The sequence below is a fragment of the Cydia pomonella genome, chromosome 26, assembly GCF_033807575.1.
Source record: "Cydia pomonella isolate Wapato2018A chromosome 26, ilCydPomo1, whole genome shotgun sequence".
Lineage (NCBI taxonomy): Eukaryota > Metazoa > Arthropoda > Insecta > Lepidoptera > Tortricidae > Cydia > Cydia pomonella.
This window is the reverse complement of record NC_084728.1, coordinates 3,272,705-3,290,726: the sequence shown is the minus strand read 5'-3', so window position 1 is coordinate 3,290,726 and position 18,022 is coordinate 3,272,705. Positions and strand designations below refer to the sequence as shown.

At 40.9% G+C, this 18,022-nt stretch overlaps 1 protein-coding gene across 1 annotated transcript in view; it reads right to left on the bottom strand.

Annotated features, from left to right (window-relative positions):
- Window positions 1-18,022, bottom strand: part of LOC133531852 (uncharacterized) — a 148,093-nt gene that overhangs the window by 12,320 nt on the left and 117,751 nt on the right. Inside the window, exons 49-56 of the mRNA XM_061870247.1 lie at window positions 14,978-15,133; window positions 13,638-13,828; window positions 11,364-11,455; window positions 10,150-10,286; window positions 9,882-10,003; window positions 8,461-8,602; window positions 2,242-2,378; window positions 341-688 (exon numbers count right to left, since the gene is read on the bottom strand). Of these exons, the coding sequence (XP_061726231.1) occupies window positions 341-688; window positions 2,242-2,378; window positions 8,461-8,602; window positions 9,882-10,003; window positions 10,150-10,286; window positions 11,364-11,455; window positions 13,638-13,828; window positions 14,978-15,133 (1,325 nt within the window). The remainder of the gene's footprint in view (window positions 1-340; window positions 689-2,241; window positions 2,379-8,460; window positions 8,603-9,881; window positions 10,004-10,149; window positions 10,287-11,363; window positions 11,456-13,637; window positions 13,829-14,977; window positions 15,134-18,022) is intronic.

Below are 18,022 nucleotides of genomic sequence, written 5' to 3'. Positions count from 1 at the left end.
GGCGGCGCGTCGGCCGCCGCGTCCTCGGCCAGCGTCGACGTGGACGCGTGCGACGGCCGGGTGTGGGTGTGGGTGTGTGGCGGAGCTCACCTGGCGGCGGCGGCGCGGGCTCGCGCTCGGGCTCGGGCGGCGCGTCGGCCGCCGCGTCCTCGGCCAGCGTCGACGTGGACGCGTGCGACGGCCGGGTGTGGGTGTGGGTGTGTGGCGGAGCTCACCTGGCGGCGGCGGCGCGGGCTCGCGCTCGGGCTCGGGCGGCGCGTCGGCCGCCGCGTCCTCGGCCAGCGTCGACGTGGACGCGTGCGACGGCCGGGTGTGGGTGTGGGTGTGTGGCGGAGCTCACCTGGCGGCGGCGGCGCGGGCTCGCGCTCGGGCTCGGGCGGCGCGTCGGCCGCCGCGTCCTCGGCCAGCGTCGACGTGGACGCGTGCGACGGCCGGGTGTGGGTGTGGGTGTGTGGCGGAGCTCACCTGGCGGCGGCGGCGCGGGCTCGCGCTCGGGCTCGGGCGGCGCGTCGGCCGCCGCGTCCTCGGCCAGCGTCGACGTGGACGCGTGCGACGGCCGGGTGTGGGTGTGGGTGTGTGGCGGAGCTCACCTGGCGGCGGCGGCGCGGGCTCGCGCTCGGGCTCGGGCGGCGCGTCGGCCGCCGCGTCCTCGGCCAGCGTCGACGTGGACGCGTGCGACGGCGCCGGGCTGCGCACATACCACATTTTTATTCAAAAATACACAATAGCTACGTAAGCAAATTATTACGTTGAATTATGAAGAAACGAATTATGTATGTATGTATGTTGTATGTCACTTTATTGCACATAAACAGGTTAAACATGAAACAGAAAAAAACAAAACAATTAACTTTTGACTTTTGAAAAACAAAAAAAAATTATGTATAAAGGCCAATGTATCCCTAAAAGGGATCTCTTCCAGCTAACCTTTGAGAAAATGCGAAATAAGAATTATTAAAAAAAAATCGGGGAGTGTGCGATGGGATTACATAATCTTATCCCCCCATCTCTGTTCTGCCACCGTGGGACTAGACGCGGTTTTGCGTTTCACCCTTACGTCGTTACTTTACCACTGATCCGCACTAAACGCTACGCATCCAGCTTTAACATGCGAACGGCTAAGGAGTGGAATTCACTTCCTGCTAATCTATTCCCAGTCCACTATAACTTGGATCTTTTTAAATCGAGAGTGAATAGACATCTTTTAGGTAAGCATGTTCCATCCTAGGCTGCATCGGCACTTACCATCAGGTGAGATTATGGTCAAATGCTAACCTTTCGTAATAAAAAAAATTGGCTACTTGATAGTTTTTTGTAAATAATGTCAATCGATCTTGATTTTCCTGAGGATCAAATACAAATACAAATACAAAATTATTTATTTGTCCAACATAGGTGTACATAGGATGTTACAGATTAGTCAGTTTCACTATGTGGGGCCTTACGGCATACAAATTTTGAGAGCATGCATGTCGGAATATAAATGTATGTACATATTTACAAGTCATTATCATCTAAAAATTCTTTTATAGAGTAGTAACTCTTTTGAACTAACAATAGTTTTAAGGCATTTTTAAACTTGTTAAGCTGTAATACTTGAATGTTTTGAGGTATTTTATTAAATATTCTTGGGGCCATTCCAACCACATTTTTTTGGAATAACATTGTCTTTGATCAACTGTCTATACTCGTATAGGACTCATGGCATTTAAGCAACACAAAGATCAGAAAAGAGAATTAGTCTGACGCTCGCACTCGCCGATTGAAGCGCCTCTAATCAATGTGACATCACATTACATTAGTCTATCCCAAATGTATAAAAAAAAAAGAAAACTCCTATTTTGACCCTGAAATATTGCGTTTATTTATATAGTTGTTATACAATTTATTTTTCAATGAAATGTAAGGAATCGAATGGTACCATTTTCTTATTTTTTGGAAGGTTATTTTTTTTTTCTTGTTGACATTTTGAACCTTGTATGTTTTTATAATCTCAATATGTTTTTTGAAATCCCATTTTTTTATGATATATGGCTCATTTTCTATAATTTTTTTGTTATAATATTATTGATATTTAGTGTTCCGTACAAAACTGTGTTCACGAAACACTTATAGAATCACTTCAATCTTGTAAATCGATTAAATGCATTTTTCTCATAGACCGTTGAACGTAGATAAGTTAAATTTGGAACAGTTATAGATCGTGTCATTCACGAAGACACGTGCGTTTTTTAAGCTCACCTAGGCACCATATTCTGATCGGCATCGACGCTGGTGTTCACTTCTTTATGCTTGCTGTCCTTCTTCTTCGTGTTGCGTGGCTTCTTGGGGGGAGCGCGAGAGATGCATTGAGAGCAGTACCATTTCCCGCGTGGATTCTGAAATAGAATTAGCGAGATTAATCTGTCGTCTACCAAGATTTCCAAAAAAGCACCCCTCTATGAACCGATTTCTAGACCCGGGTGCGTCCTTAAACTACGTCCAAAAGAGAGGTATGGGTACTGTGAATGTCATCTCGCTTTGTGTGGTAGGGCACAGCCAGTGGATGTCATTCCAGATCTAGAGCAGAGCCCAACTGGGGAAGTACCTCCACCTTACAGAAAACCGCAGCCAAACAACACTAGACCCTACTCATAGTGTTGTGTTCCTGCCGGTGAGTAAGGTTGCCAGAGCTCAACGAGGGTGTAGAGTGTTAGGGTCGGCAACACAGTGGTAGATAGGCTACGGAGACTGCTTACCATCAGGCGAGCCGTATGGTTGTTTGCCACCGTCGTTGTTGACCCTACCATCTGCTCCCCACCCACGCGGGCCACTTCAAATTTGTTACCACGGATTATTTTTGCACGCGAACAAAATTCGCAGTCGAAAAGCAGCTTTTAGACTGCCGGTAAAATGACCGGTAATCTCCGTACGTAATAAATACGGGACACAAAATACTGGACGGAGATCTCCGGCCGCAGTATAAAGAGGATACGTTTTTTCTCAAAATGTTGACAAATGTATTAAGTTTTCTTTAGCCGGTAATATCCGCATTTGGTAGACGACAGGTAAAACATGAATCAACTGTATGTGACGTAGACGCAAGCTAAAACGAGGCAGGTTTTACTGCTACGAAACGATTCTGTTTTTTTTTTAACACGGTTTTATTAGGTCGACCGGTATGTACCTAACTACGTAATGGAATCTAAGGTAACTAATTTATCTTCCAAGGATCGTAGCGTCATGAATATTGGCAGCTGTATGTAGTTCTGATGACAATACAATAATATGGTACTGTCGAACTGATCTGATGATGGAGCCGGAAGATATGAACTGGAACTTCATAATGGAACATTGTATCATAGTTGTGTTTGGATTTGTTATAAGTCTTGTAATGAACTTGGACCACAATAAGGTGTCAAGGTCTGATGATGAAGCCGGAAGATAGGCACTGGCATTCCACGATGGAATATAGTATCATAGTCGTGTTTTCACTTGTGAGAAAGGTCACGTTATTAACTTTGAACACGATCAGGTTTCAAGGTTAAAAAGCGTGTTTTTCTAATGTTTTTTAAACTATTAATTTATAGAAAAGAATTTTAGTATTTTATGGTTTTATTTTTTTATCATAGTTTTTTTTGTGTAATTTGACATTTAGAGACAGTATACATCTCTAATAAAGTATTTATTATTTCATAGATTCGATATTTGTAATTGTTTTTTTTTTTTTAATTTATTGTTTGTAAAAATGGACATGTAAAAGTGCCCCTGTGGCCTATTTGCTGAATAAATGTTTGATATTTGATATTTGATTATTTATTTATTTAGGTTCATGTTATTCTCCCACTCTCACTGAGCGCAAACGTGAGAGAGATGGATGTACGTGCTCCGGACCGCGGATATCATGATCATAAAAACTTGTTATATCAAAACTTTTCATTAATTTCCTCGCGCACAAACCAGCCAGTGTAGACGTGCCTCGGCCGAGGCGGCGCGCGCGTTTCCCTCGCCCGAGCGCGCCGCCTCGGCCGAGGCACGTCTACACTGGCTGGTTTGTGCGTGAGGAAATTGCCTCGTGCGTATGCTCGCTCTGTGTGGACCCGGCTAATAACAATAATAAAAATAAATATTACATGACATTCTTACACAGATTGACTAAGTCCCACAATAAGCTCAAGAAGGCTTGTGTTGTGGGTACTCATACAACAATATATATAATATGTAAACACTTAAGAGCCCTTAATCCTTGGAGCGTTATCCGATTTCACGAAATAACGCTCGATAGATGGCGTTGGCGCTCGGTACGCGAGCGCCGGCAACGCGACGCGCGTTTCAATGCAGACTAGAATAATCTTGATAGTTTTCAATATAATTTCAAGCAACATTAATTTTAGTGTTATATGATATCATATGGGCACTCTTTATTTTATTTTATATGTACAGTAGTTTTTTTAATGTACACTACTACTAAGTGTACAGACTACGGAGTGTACTATAACCCTTGCTCTTTATTCTGTCTCTTTCACACCAATGGAAAATGAAGAAGTTAGTAAATGACTGCAGGTATAAATAAAGTATATTAGTGCGATAGAGAGACAGATAGTGTTTCGTTGTCGTATCGTAAACGATTGGCATGTTGGCCACACACTTGCTTGGTGCCTAGCCAAAATACCAATCGTTTGCGTATATTAGTGCGATAGAGAGACAGTAGTGTTTCGTTGTCGTATCGTAAACGATTGGCATGTTGGCTACGCACCCATGATACCTAACCAAGAAGCCAATCGATTGCGCATGTTAGTGCGATAGAGAGACAGATAGTGTTTCCTTGTCGTATCGTAAACGTTTGGCATGTTGGCTACGCACCCATGCTGCCCAGCCAAGATGCCAATCGTTTGTGCGTATTAGTACGAGAGAGAGACAGATAGTGTTTCGTTGTCGTATCGATTGGCATGGTGGCTACGCACCCATGCTGCCTAGTCAAGATGCCAATCGTTTTGCGCACATTAGTGCTATAGAGTTTCAGTGTTATTTGAAATCACGTTAGGGTTTGTATTATTATTTATGACCCGAATGAAGTCCATCCAGGTTCTTATGATGGAGTCAGGAGTTGGTCACCAGAACTCCTAATCTACTCATTATAATTCCATCGTGCTTGGGCTCAAAAGATTTGCCCTGACGAACACCATCGATCTAGATGAGGTCCAGGGTCTCATGACGGAGTCAGGAGTTGGTCACCAGAACTCCCCAGAACTCCTAATCTACTCATCATAACTCCATCGAGTTTGGGCTCAATAGATTTACCCTGATGAGCACCATCAATCTAGATGAAGTCCAGGGTCTCATGATGGAGTCAGGAGTAGGTCACTAGAACTCCTAATCTACTCATTATAATTCCATCGTGTTTGGGCTCAAAAGATTTGCCCTGACGAGTACCATCGATCTAGATGAAGTCCAGGGTCTCATGATGGAGTCAGGAGTTGGTCACCATAATTCCTAATCTACTCATCATAACTCCATCGTGTTTGGGCTCAATAGATTTGCCCTCACGAGCACCATCAATCTAGATGATGTTCAGGGTCTCATGATGGAGTCAGGAGTTGGTCACTAGAACTCCTAATCTACTCATTATAATTCCATCGTGTTTGGGCTCAAAAGATTTGCCCTGACGAGTACCATCGATCTAGATGAAGTCCAGGGTCTCATGATGGAGTCAGGAGTTGGTCACCAGAACTCGTAATCTATTTATCATAACTCCATCGTGTTTGGGCTCAATAGATTTACCCCGACAAGCACCATCAAATTACCATTATGAAACCCTCGACTTAATCTAGATCGATGGTACTCGTCAGGGCAAATCTTTTGAGCCCAAACACGATGGAGTTATGATGAATAGACTAGGAGTTCTGGTGACCAACTCCTGAGTCCATCATGAGACCCTGGACCTGATCTAGATTGATGGTGCTCGTCAGGGCAACTCTATTGAGCCCAAACACGATGGAGTTATGATGAGTAGATTAGGAGTTCTGGTGACCAACTCCTGACTCCATCATGAGACCTTGGACCTCATCTAGGTCGATGGTGCTCGTCATGGCAAATCTCATGAGCCCAAACACGTTGGAATTATAATGAGTAGATTAGGAGTTCTAGTGACCAACTCCTGACTCCATCATGAGACCCTGGACTTTATCTAGATTGATGATGCTCGTCAGGGCAAATCTATTGAGCCCAAACACGATGAGGTTATGATGAGTAGTTTAGGAGTTCTGGTGACCAACTCCTGACTCCATCATGAGACCCTGGACCTCATCTAGATCGATGGTGTTCATCAGGGCAAATCTATTGAGCCCAAACACGATGGAGTTATGATCAGTAGATTAGGAGTTCTGGTGACCAACTCCTGACTCCATCATGAGACCCTGGACCTCATCTAGGTCGATGGTGTTCGTCAGGGCAAATCTATTGAGCCCAAACACGATGGAGTTATGATGAGTAGATTAGGAGTTCTGGTGACCAACTCCTGACTCCATCATGAGACCCTGGGCCTCATCTAGATCTATGGTGCTCGTCAGGGCAAATCTTTTGAGCCAAAACACGATGGAATTATAATGAGTAGATTAGGAGTTCTAGTGACCAACTCCTGACTCCATCATGAGACCGTGGACTTTATCTAGATTGATGGTGCTCGTCAGGGCAAATCTATTGAGCCCAAACACGATGGCGTTATGATAAGTAGATTAAGAGTCCTGGTGACCAACTCCTGACTCCATCATGAGACCCTGGACCTCATCTAGATCGATGGTGTTCGTCAGGGCAAATCTTTTGAGCCCAAACACGATGGGATTATAATGAGTAGATTAGGAGTTCTGGTGACCAACTCCTGACTCCATCATGAGAACTTGGACTTCATCCGGGGCAAAAATAATAATGCAAATGCAAACCCTAACGTAATTTCAAGTAGAAATGCGTTTTTCAGAAAATCGCAGCCAAATAACACTAGACCCTACTCATAGTGTTGTGTTCCTGCCGGTGAGTAAGGTTGCCAGAGCTCAACGAGGGGCGGGAGGGGGTTAGAGTCGGCAACGCGCATGTAACTCCTCTGGAGTTGCAGGCGTACATAGGCTACGGATACTGCTTACCATCAGGCGGGCCGTAAGCTTGTTTGCCACCGACGTAGTATAAAAAAAAGGACCACTGAAAATCCATCAATAAGCGAGAGTCTGTTAAGCATAGTGTAAAAAATGAACTTTTATTAAGATTTTCTAATCGCAGTATATAGCACTTCTCGGAACTCCGTAGCTGATTACGATCGCAACGAATGCCTGACAATCGAGCACAGGTCCGTCCTCTAAGAGCGCTCCGCGCGGACTGAGAGCGGGGCGTCGCTGCTGCGTGATTTATACGTGTTTTAAAAAAATATAAATTTACGGCAATGTAGGTCCCATAGTTATGATTTTTTTTTTATAGGTTAACATAAAGTTACAGTTTGCTATAATATTATTTTTAAAGCAAAATATGCGTACAATTTGCGGAAAAAAAATATAATAAAACCCTGTTTTCGCCAAAAAAATGAAGAAAACTCGGAAGGTATTTTATCAGTTTTTTCAAATGAATCTTCGATTGTTAATCATTCCAGCCCCTCGTACGAGATATGTTGAATCAAATTGTAGTCATTCATGTACCAAATGATTCTTGTTTACAGCAAAATTGAGAACCGAAACGCCACATCTCACTGCAAAATTTGGAAAAGACTCCCAAAAAAACTCATTAAAAAAGAGGTTTAAAAGAGAAAATGAAAATTTGAACTGTTGGAGCCGCTAGTTTAGGAAACGATTATTTAAGTACGTTACCAGTTTTTGAATAAATACTAATAGTTACGTCGTAATCTTGAATGGAAAAGGAAGCATTTTACAAAATACGCTCGTCTGTAGGAATAAGGACTCTTAAATACATAGAAAACATCCATGACTTAGGAAATACCTGTGCTTATCACACAAATACATGCCCTTACATGCATTCGAACCCGAGACCATTGGCTTCATAGGCAGGGTGACTACCCACTAAGACAGGTCGTCAAATGATCATATTTTTTTTTTTATACTACGTCGGTGGCAAACAAGCATACGGCCCGCCTGATGGTAAGCAGTCTCCGTAGCCTATGTACGCCTGAACCCCAGAGGAGTTACATGCGCGTTGCCGACCCTAAATCCGCCCCCCCTCATTGAGCTCTGGCAACCTTACTCACCGGCAGGAACACAACACTTATGAGTAGGGTCTACTGTTATTTGGCTGCTGTTTTCTGTAAGGTGGAGGTACTTCTCCAGTTGGGCTCTGCTCTAGATCTGGAATGACATCCACTGGCTGTGCCCTACCACAGAAAGCGAGATGAAATTCACAATGCCCATACCTCTCTTTTGGACGTAGTTTAAGGACGTACCCGGGTCCATTTAAGGATGTACCCGGGTCCCGGGTATTTTATGTTACCTTAGGTAAAGGTGGGTAGTGGCAGTCGTGGTGGTAGGCTCGTACACACAACGCACACGGGATAGTCCGTCCAGGGCATGCACCACCACATACGATGCACACTCGCTCGCCGCGGGCCTTGTTCACGCAAACCCAACAGTACCTGTAATTTACAAGTTTGATTACACGCTAGAACAAGTAAATTAATTATAAAAACAAAAACCTATATATTTGGGGACATCTTACACAGATCGAACTAGCCCCAAAATAAGCAAAGCTTGCACTATATACACATACTTATATAGATAAATACATACTTATATACATATAAGGTACCCATGACTCAGGAGCAAATATCCGTGTTGATCACACAAATAATGCCCTTATCAGAATTCGAACCCGGGACCATCGGCTTCATAGGCAGGGTCAGAAATAACAGTTTTGTTACATAAATAACTAACCAATCGCCTTCGGGTATCTTGTCCATGCTGGGCTTGAAGCAGTACGTGTGGAAGCCTTTGTCACTGCCGTCACACAAAAGCAGTTCCTCCTTGTTGTCTCCCAGCAGGCAGAATTGACAGTTCTGTTACATAAATAACTCACCAATCGCCTTCAGGTATCTTGTCCATGCTGGGCTTGAAGCAGTACGTGTGGAAGCCTTTGTCACTGCCTTCACACAAAAGCAGTTGCTCCTCGTAGTCTCCCAGTAGGCAGAATTGACAGTTCTGTTACATAAATAACTCACCAATCGCCTTCAGGTATCTTGTCCATGCTGGGCTTGAAGCAGTACGTGTGGAAGCCTTTGTCACTGCCTTCACACAAAAGCAGTTGCTCCTCGTAGTCTCCCAGCAGGCAGAATTGACAGTTCTGTTACATAAATAACTCACCAATCGCCTTCGGGTACCTTGTCCATGCTCGGCTTGAAGCAGTACGTGTGGTGACTTTTGTCACAGCCGTCACACAAAAGCAAGTGCTCCTCGTTGTGTCCCAGCGGCATAATAGACAGTTCTGTCACATAAATAACTCACCAATCGCCTTCGGGTACCTTGTCCATGCTCGGCTTGAAGCAGTACGTGTGGTAGCTTTTGTCACAGCCGTCACACAAAAGCAAGTGCTCCTCGTTGTGTCCCAGCGGCATAATAGACAATTCTATCACATAAATAACTCACCAATCGCCTTCAGGTACCTTGTCCATGCTCGGCTTGAAGCAGTATGTGTGGTAGCATTTGTCACAGCCGTCACACAAAAGCAAGTGCTCCTCGTTGTGTCCCAGCGGCATAATAGACACATAAATAACTCACCAATCGCCTTCAGGTACCTTGTCCATGCTCGGCTTGAAGCAGTACGTGTGGTAGCTTTTGTCACAGCCGTCACACAAAAGCAAGTGCTCCTCGTTGTGTCCCAGCGGCATAATAGACAGTTCTGTTACATAAATAACTCACCAATCGCCTTCGGGTATCTTGTCCATGCTGGGCTTGAAGCAGTACGTGTGGTAGCCTTTGTCACAGCCGTCACACAACAGCAGTTGCTCCTCGTTGTCTCCCAGCAGGCAGAATTGACAGTACTGTAACACGCCAACACGATATGTAAACAAGGGGCGTGTTGCGACTTGATATCGCCTTGCATCGTTTTACTAATACACAGCAGAAATAAAATTGTTTACTTAAATTTGGTTAATATGTTTACCAATCGTCAGCAAAATGAACTTACCGCCTTCATGACGCTCTTGTCCCACGCCGTGGCGGCTTCGAGCGCGGCGGCCAACATGGCGAGTTGAGCTGAAGTATTGCATCTGGCGACTGCTTCTCGCCACGTTGCTAGGCCGCGCGCTAGGGATTTTGTTTCAGCTGTAAAAAAGTAATTATAAGGCACACTTATATTTATAAAGTTTTCTAGAAATTTGATACTGTTTTCTCTCTCGATCAGCTCTAAAGTTGGTACCTCCTATTCGAATCAATTCAGGTCATGGAAGTACAGTATGAATTATATTTAATGATTTTTTCGGCTCGGGCCCAAATCTGATAATAGAATTTGTTAATAGAAAGCTATTTTAGTCTATCAAAGTGTATGTATTGCTCACCCGGTATTGTATTGTCCTAGTCCTAAGTATACGTGTTGCATGGTAGGCTCTACGAAATTATAATAGTCATATTTAACATTAATATTTAAGGCTGTTACTAACACTTATATGGGTTATGCCTGAATTAAATTATTATTAAATTTAAATTTAAACTGATGAACAAAGTTTGTTTATTTTTGCAGAGCGGCCAGCTCCCGTTTCACGGCACGTACTTAAGCAACAATGTTTTTAAAAATCAAGGTTTAAACTTATGGCATGGGTGGCAATATATTATATTATAAGGTATACTAAGTATTATTAGAATAGTTAATTTAAATTAAGTTAGGTTATTTTTTGTACTCGTTTTTTGTGGCAATAAAGTATTTTGCTTTCTTTCTTTCAAAAACAACTAGCCATTATTTTTTGAGATAGCAAAACTTGTGATCTCCGAATGGGGTGTTTCATGAATTTAAACCACATAAATAGAATGATAAAATTGGTTTTTAAACGGCCTGTTCCCGTTTACTTATGACGGCGATGTTGGCAGTACCAGAAATAGCTACATAAAGGAAATATTAATTAAATTTACGAATTTTATTATGATTAAAAATAATGAATTAATTATTATAAATTATAAATTAACTAATTGCATAGCGCTTTGCGCGCAAAGATCTCCCCCAAACGTTCCCATTTTTTTCTATCTTGTGCTGATCTCCACCAGTGTCTGTCATGACTTTTCAGATCGTCTCTCCATCTAAGTTTAGGTCTATGGTTCTTCCTTTTTTTTTATATCCGGGTAGCCACTCTGTTATAATTTTTGCCCATCTATCATATGGAGGACTATACACTAGAAAAAAATACTTACGTTTAGAATCAACGTCCGAGTCGTGCGGCGAGGGAGCCGACGCGGTCCCGAGCTCGCCCTGCCGCGCCGCGCCGAGGGACGCGTCCGAGTTGCTGTCCACAACAAACAGCTTATAAACTTAACTGTATTCAAAACGACTTGCTAAAATCGCATACAATTCGAGATTACTGGAGCCAATTTCGGTCGGAAAAAAGCATTAAGCAAATACAAGTTTTATTTATAATTCAGAGTTAGTAAATAAGATGTTAGAAGCAAACCAATGGACAGAAAATGTTGTTTAGAAACGGGGCATTATCATATATCAAAAGAAACACTTATATTATAATGATAAACAAACTAAATTTCAAACATTCCAATAGATGAACATAACATGCAAAACAAACATGATGCATTATTTTTGTCGGAATAATCAATCGAACAATCTAAACACCTATTTATACCAAACACAAATGTCAAACAAATAAGGAAAAGGTATCTAAGGATTGTAGGACGTTGATAAATAAATAATAATGATTGTTATTGGGGTATTATCAGACACACAACTAATGTAAATGTAAACCGTGGCATCATACTTTGTCCAAAGCTTTATCTGCCCTTAGTACCTATCAAAATAATATTAGATAGATAGATAGATAATCCGTTTATTTGTTTGCCACAATACACACAGGAAATACAATTATTAAAATGACAAAAAAAAAACAGATAATACAAAATCATACGAGAGAAATACACATTTATACAAAATAGAAGTAGAAAGAAAAAAAAATACATTGAAATAATACTGTTCTATACATATAGGAAATGTCACAGTCTAAGAAATAATACAGTCGGTCGACGAAGGCGTCTAGACAGGGCAACCGTGCGGGGTGCGAGGAGCGGCGGGCGGGAGGGGCGGTCCCTGAGTTTCATACACGCCATTGTTCGTATTCAGGGATGTGATTTTGAGGGCTGACGCGTGTCTTTTAATTATCAACCTATTTGTGCACAATTTAAATATTGCATACGACATTTGCTAATCGTTTGTTTCAGTGTAAACAAAAATATATCATATGACATCAATATTTAAATTCAAAATGGCGGACATGTTTGATAGCTTATTTTAAGAAATTACGAGTTTAAGACTTTATTTAAAAAGCAAAAAATGTTTCTAGCTTCTGTTTGTATATGTATCATGTAGTATTTGATGTTTTAATTATTTTTGAGAGTCCTCGGGATGCCATTTACAAAAATGACATCCATTTTGAAATCCAAGAGGGTGGACATTCATTTTTCTTAAAAATCGATATGGGTGTCATCTCCGAGGTTCCTTGGGGTTCCGATTACAAAAATGACGTCCATGGTTTTCTGGGTGCAGATTTCAAAAATAGAGTTCATTTTAGAATTAAAAATGGTTCACATCACTGCTACACACATCGATACTCATTTCAATAAGTGACGTCCGTCATCTATATTTTCAAAATAGATGCTATTTTTGAAATTTACACCCCCAAAAACCCAGAAAACAACTCCCATGACGACTTTTTCAAAAAAGTGACGTCCGCCATCTTTATTTCCAAAATGGACTCCATTTATAAAATTAGTACACATACATACATGAAACCTAAAAACATTTCCCTCTTCTTTTGGGCAGTTGTGTAAGTCTGTGACAACCCTAAGTAGGTACGGTGACCTTGAGCGGTGCCGGCATTTACGCAAACATCAAAGGCGTCGGCCCACTGTTACTTTTTACACTGTGGAAATGTTGTGTGAGTCGCAGCAAAACAAAAGGGTTCTGGCTCAGTATTACGCTTCACCCTATGGGAGAGGCACTGATATTCTCAGTCAACCGGGACCAGATCACGTCAACCAAGATACAGTGTAAAATATGCACTATTTAAAGTTAGTACTTACCTAAATATTAAGACCAAGTTTGACATTATCTAGGAAACATTTGTACCAAAGGCGGCTTCAAATATCTCCTCTTGATAATAAGCCTCTAGTGACCTTGTATAATACTACTCCCCGTGCAAAAACTTACCCTAATTAATTACCCATCGAACATACAATAAATAGGTCAAGTTAGCGGAACTTTGTACCAAAGGCGGCTTCAGGTATCTCCTCTCGATATGTGCTTCTAGTGAGGCCAACTTATGTCTTGCTCTGGCTACTATCTCAGCCCCGGTGACTACCCCAAATTAGACACAAGGAACACTAAAATATTGTACAAAACCCGTGCAAAACCCTTACCTCAAACTACCATCGAACATACAATAAATAGTTAAAGTTTCACTTTACCTAGCGTACCTTTGTACCAAAGGCGGCTTGAGGTATCTCCTCTCGATGTTCGCCTCGAGCGAGGCCAGCTTGTGCCGCGCGCGCGCCACGATCTCGGCGCCGCTGGCCTCCTCGGGCAGCGCGAGGCGCGCCGGCCGCCAGCCCGGGATCTGCATGGACGCCGCGGCCACGCGCTCCTCCAACGCTTCCACCTGTCAATGTATGCTATTTATACTCTGTTTCTTTATGTATTTAAATAAAAGTAAACCCTTAACCCCTGGAACGCCGAACCGACAAACATACTTGTACCCGTTAAATGCCTAGTGCCGGATTCGTCCCATCCCCCTCAAACGCCGGATAGGCTCGCGTACGTGCACCCGTTGACTGCCGCGACTTATACTCATATTGCATTGAAATGCAAGTAATATAAAACTCTATTTGTAAGTGTTTAGATCTCAAAATGAAGTTAGAATATGCTAGAATAAATTTGGTGACTGACAAGGCACAAGGCAGTTGAGACAGTTTGTACAGATCCGGGACTAGGTAGTAGACGGGTACAAAAATTGAAGACCCTCTGGCAATTGACAGGACTGGTACGGATCAGGCACTAGGCGTCCCAAGGGTTAATGGCTGCTCAAGCCAGTTGAGGGTAGATAAAAACATTACATCATCAAATAATGTAGGTTTAAGTCAAGTCCAGTGACAGATCCAGGCGGTTTTGTATTAGGTTGGTTAACCAATAAATGTTATAACCACCCGAAAAAGTACAAATCGTTTCTTTATTTTTATTTAAATACAAGATACAGAGTATAGTGCCGAACTGTCCACGGCAAGGAAGGGAAACTCATTTATTAGTAAATATTAACACAATACGTGTTAATTCATTTAAAAAGATAGTTTTCATACTGCGTTATAATATGTCAACTCGCTCTTCAATTAGAAATAATTCAAAATAAATTAGAGGTTTTTTTTATATATTATAGTTATTATTCAGCATCTAACATCCACTACCATATTTTCATTCGAATCCAATCCTGCATTATCATTGCAATAGACCGCATACCAGCAGGTTATCGATTAGTGGAGTTTCCCCAAAAAAGAATGCCATATCTCAAGGTCGATGTGACATAAGCATGATAGACAAATAAAAACATTCTTACAGGGGATTCACAACAAAATGGCCATTGGCTACCCTACTTCCACTACCCTCATATTTTGTTCATACAATGTAGTAGAGAAACTGCACAGCTCCGGGATCAGGGGCGAGCAGTCGTGTTGGAGATCAAGACACACTTTGGATCGCTGCGCCAGGGAGTAAGTAAATAAGTTAGTAATTTAGTAGAGATTGAATTAGCAGTTACCATGCCAAGTAGCTGCATGTCGCAGCGTCTGGCGGTGACAGCGCAGAAGGAGCCCGGAGGTTCAGGAGGAGGGTATCCGCCGGAAGCCATGATAGCTCGGTCCAGGGGGGTGATGGATAGTTCTGTGCACGACGCGTCGCCTTTGTCTATGTATAGCTGTGGACAAGGAAATATGTCAATGAAGTTTTGAAGTGAAAACTTCTTTAGCGGCGCTGTGCACTTTTTGTGATGGGGAAAAAATGTTAAACTCGCGACAGGTCTCGTGACCGACAGATTCGACAGATTGAAAGTTCGTAAGACGGACACGTGACCTGATCGAAAAACTGTTACAATGTCATTGAAGCCAGTAGAGTCAAGAGTGTCGAAGAGTCGTTGAAATTATGGATGGAAGTTGATTTTTCTGAGAGATAATTTCTTTAATGTTTAATAATTGTAATAGTTCTTAAGTGTACAATTTTTAATGTAATATAAATTGTCATATTTCTGTACAATAGCGCAATAAATTAATATTGTATTTTACCACATAAATGATAGTACTTTTATACTGATAATTAAAGCAATTCGTGCAAAATTATTCCCTAACCATTCCAAAACATCAAAATTGCACAATGTTAGGTAATATTCCCCCAACCATCATGAAAATGATAGGGGACAGGCTGGACTCCCCCTATTAGCTACGCTGCAGTCAGCTACATGTGCCGTACTCAGCGGAAAGAAAATAATGTATATAGATATGTTCCTAGGTTTAGAAGAAGAAGAAGAAGAAGAAGAATTCGTTTATTGTTTACCGTGTCAAACAAGATGTTAAAATGATACAGAGTCACAACGGCTACCCTTTTCGGGTATACAATATTACACAATTATATATATACAGGTCCCTTAAATTTATATTAAGTACATCTAAAATTACACGGACTTAAATAATAAATACTCCTTTAAATCGTAAAAAACTTGATCTATTAGCCACTGCTTTAGCTGTCGTTTAAATGATTGTCCGCTTAACACCTTAAGACTATTGGGTAAATGGTTATAAACTTTGATGGCCGAGATAAATGTACTCTTGCAATAAGTTGCGTTATTAACCCTCGGGAGCAATATATTGTACTGATATTGAGGCCGTAAATTATCACGCCGTGCTGACCAGAAGTTGAAGTAATGTTTATTGGACGAGACAAACGAACACAGTTCAAGGATGTAAAGACCAGTTAAGGTAAGGAATTTGTTATCTTTAAAAATATATCTGATGGATTCTTTGTTGTAGAGGCGGTATATAACGCGTATGCACTTCTTTTGTAGCTTGAATGTTGTTTTAACATTGACAGAATTACCCCAGTAAATAACACCATAATTTAAGAGAGGGTAAACATTTCCATAGTAGGCTTTCTTTACTATGTCTTCTGAGCAAGTACTAGATAAAACGGAAAGAGCATAACACTCGCTGGAAATTCTTTTGTTTAATTTTTCAATGTGAGATTTCCAGTTTAGGTGTGAGTCTACAGATACGCCTAAGAAATTGGCACTATCTATGTTTTGTATAATAGTGCCTCCGTGTTCTACATTTAGGGCTACAGGATTTGTTTTATAATTCCTGAATTGCATAGTTTTCGTTTTTTCAACATTTACTTTTAAGTTTAGAGAATGTAGCCAATCTACAACTGTTTTTAGGGTATTATTAATTTTTGTTTGAAAGTCCGAATCTAAATGTTCACCTGAAAATAATATGGTTGCGTCATCAGCAAACATAACACATACCTCATTAATGATTTTTGGCAGCTCATTTACATAAACTAGAAATAAAAGAGGTCCAAGAATACTCCCTTGAGGAACTCCAACCTTAATGGGTTGAAATTCAGACTGTGTTTGTTCAATTGTCTTATTCCTCTTATTATAGCTTTCAAGTACAGTAGCTTGTTGTCTATCTTTTAAATAACTTTCAAATAGTTTAAGGGCATTTCCTCGAATACCTACGTTACTAAGTTGAGATAATAATATTTCTGGAACTACGCAATCAAATGCCTGCGACAAATCTAAAAATAGTGCAACGCACGGCTTTTTTTCCATTAGCTTCATCCCAAATGTGTTTAAATAGTTTGAATATAGCAAGAGATGTCGATTTGCCCTTTTGAAAACCGAATTGGTTAGGATCTATGATGTTATTCGAGTCAAAAAAATTTACAATTCTGTTATATATACACCTCTCAACTATTTTGGAGAAACTCGGCAATAGTGCTATTGGACGATAGTTGCATATTTCATCTCGTTTACCTTTTTTATATAGCGGTTTAATGATAGCTTTCTTCAAGTCATCTGGGAAAGTCCCTGTTTGCAAAATAAGATTAATCACGTGAGAAAGTGGGTCTGCTATATATTCTAAGGATGCTTTAATTATTTTTATAGGTATACTGTCGTAACCAGAACTTTTTGTGTTTTTAAGTGCTTTTGTTACCTTTTTTATTTCAAATGCATCAACTGGATTTAAAAATATACTTTTGCAAATAGATGGCGAAATTGTTTTAAAGTTATGATTTGATGTATTTTTATTATAGTTACGTGATATATAAAATTCGTTAAATGTTTCTGCCATTTTTAAAGGGTCTGTAATAACCTCATCGTTGCGTTTAATATTTTCAACTGTAGTTGTGATAGAATTGGTTGAGGAGGTGTGTTGCTTAATCAGGCTCCAAGTCGCTTTTGTTTTATTAGTGCTGCTAACGATATACCTATTGTTACTTATTATTTTTGATGAACGAATAATTTGTTTGAGTAGTTTGCAGTAATTTTTGAAGTCCGATATTTGCTTGGTATTATTTTTACTCTTTAATAGTAAATACTTCAATCTTTTAGTTTTACAACATTTTAAAATGCCTTTAGTTTTCCATTGTGGTTTCTTTTTATGTGTTACTCTTATTCTTTGAATTGGAATACAGAGATCAAAAATTAACATAAAAAGGTCTTTAAAGGTGCTATAAGCTAAACATGGATCTGTCTGCGAAAAGACCTCCGAAAAATTTATCTGAGATATGTACTTAACAAAAATTTCTATAT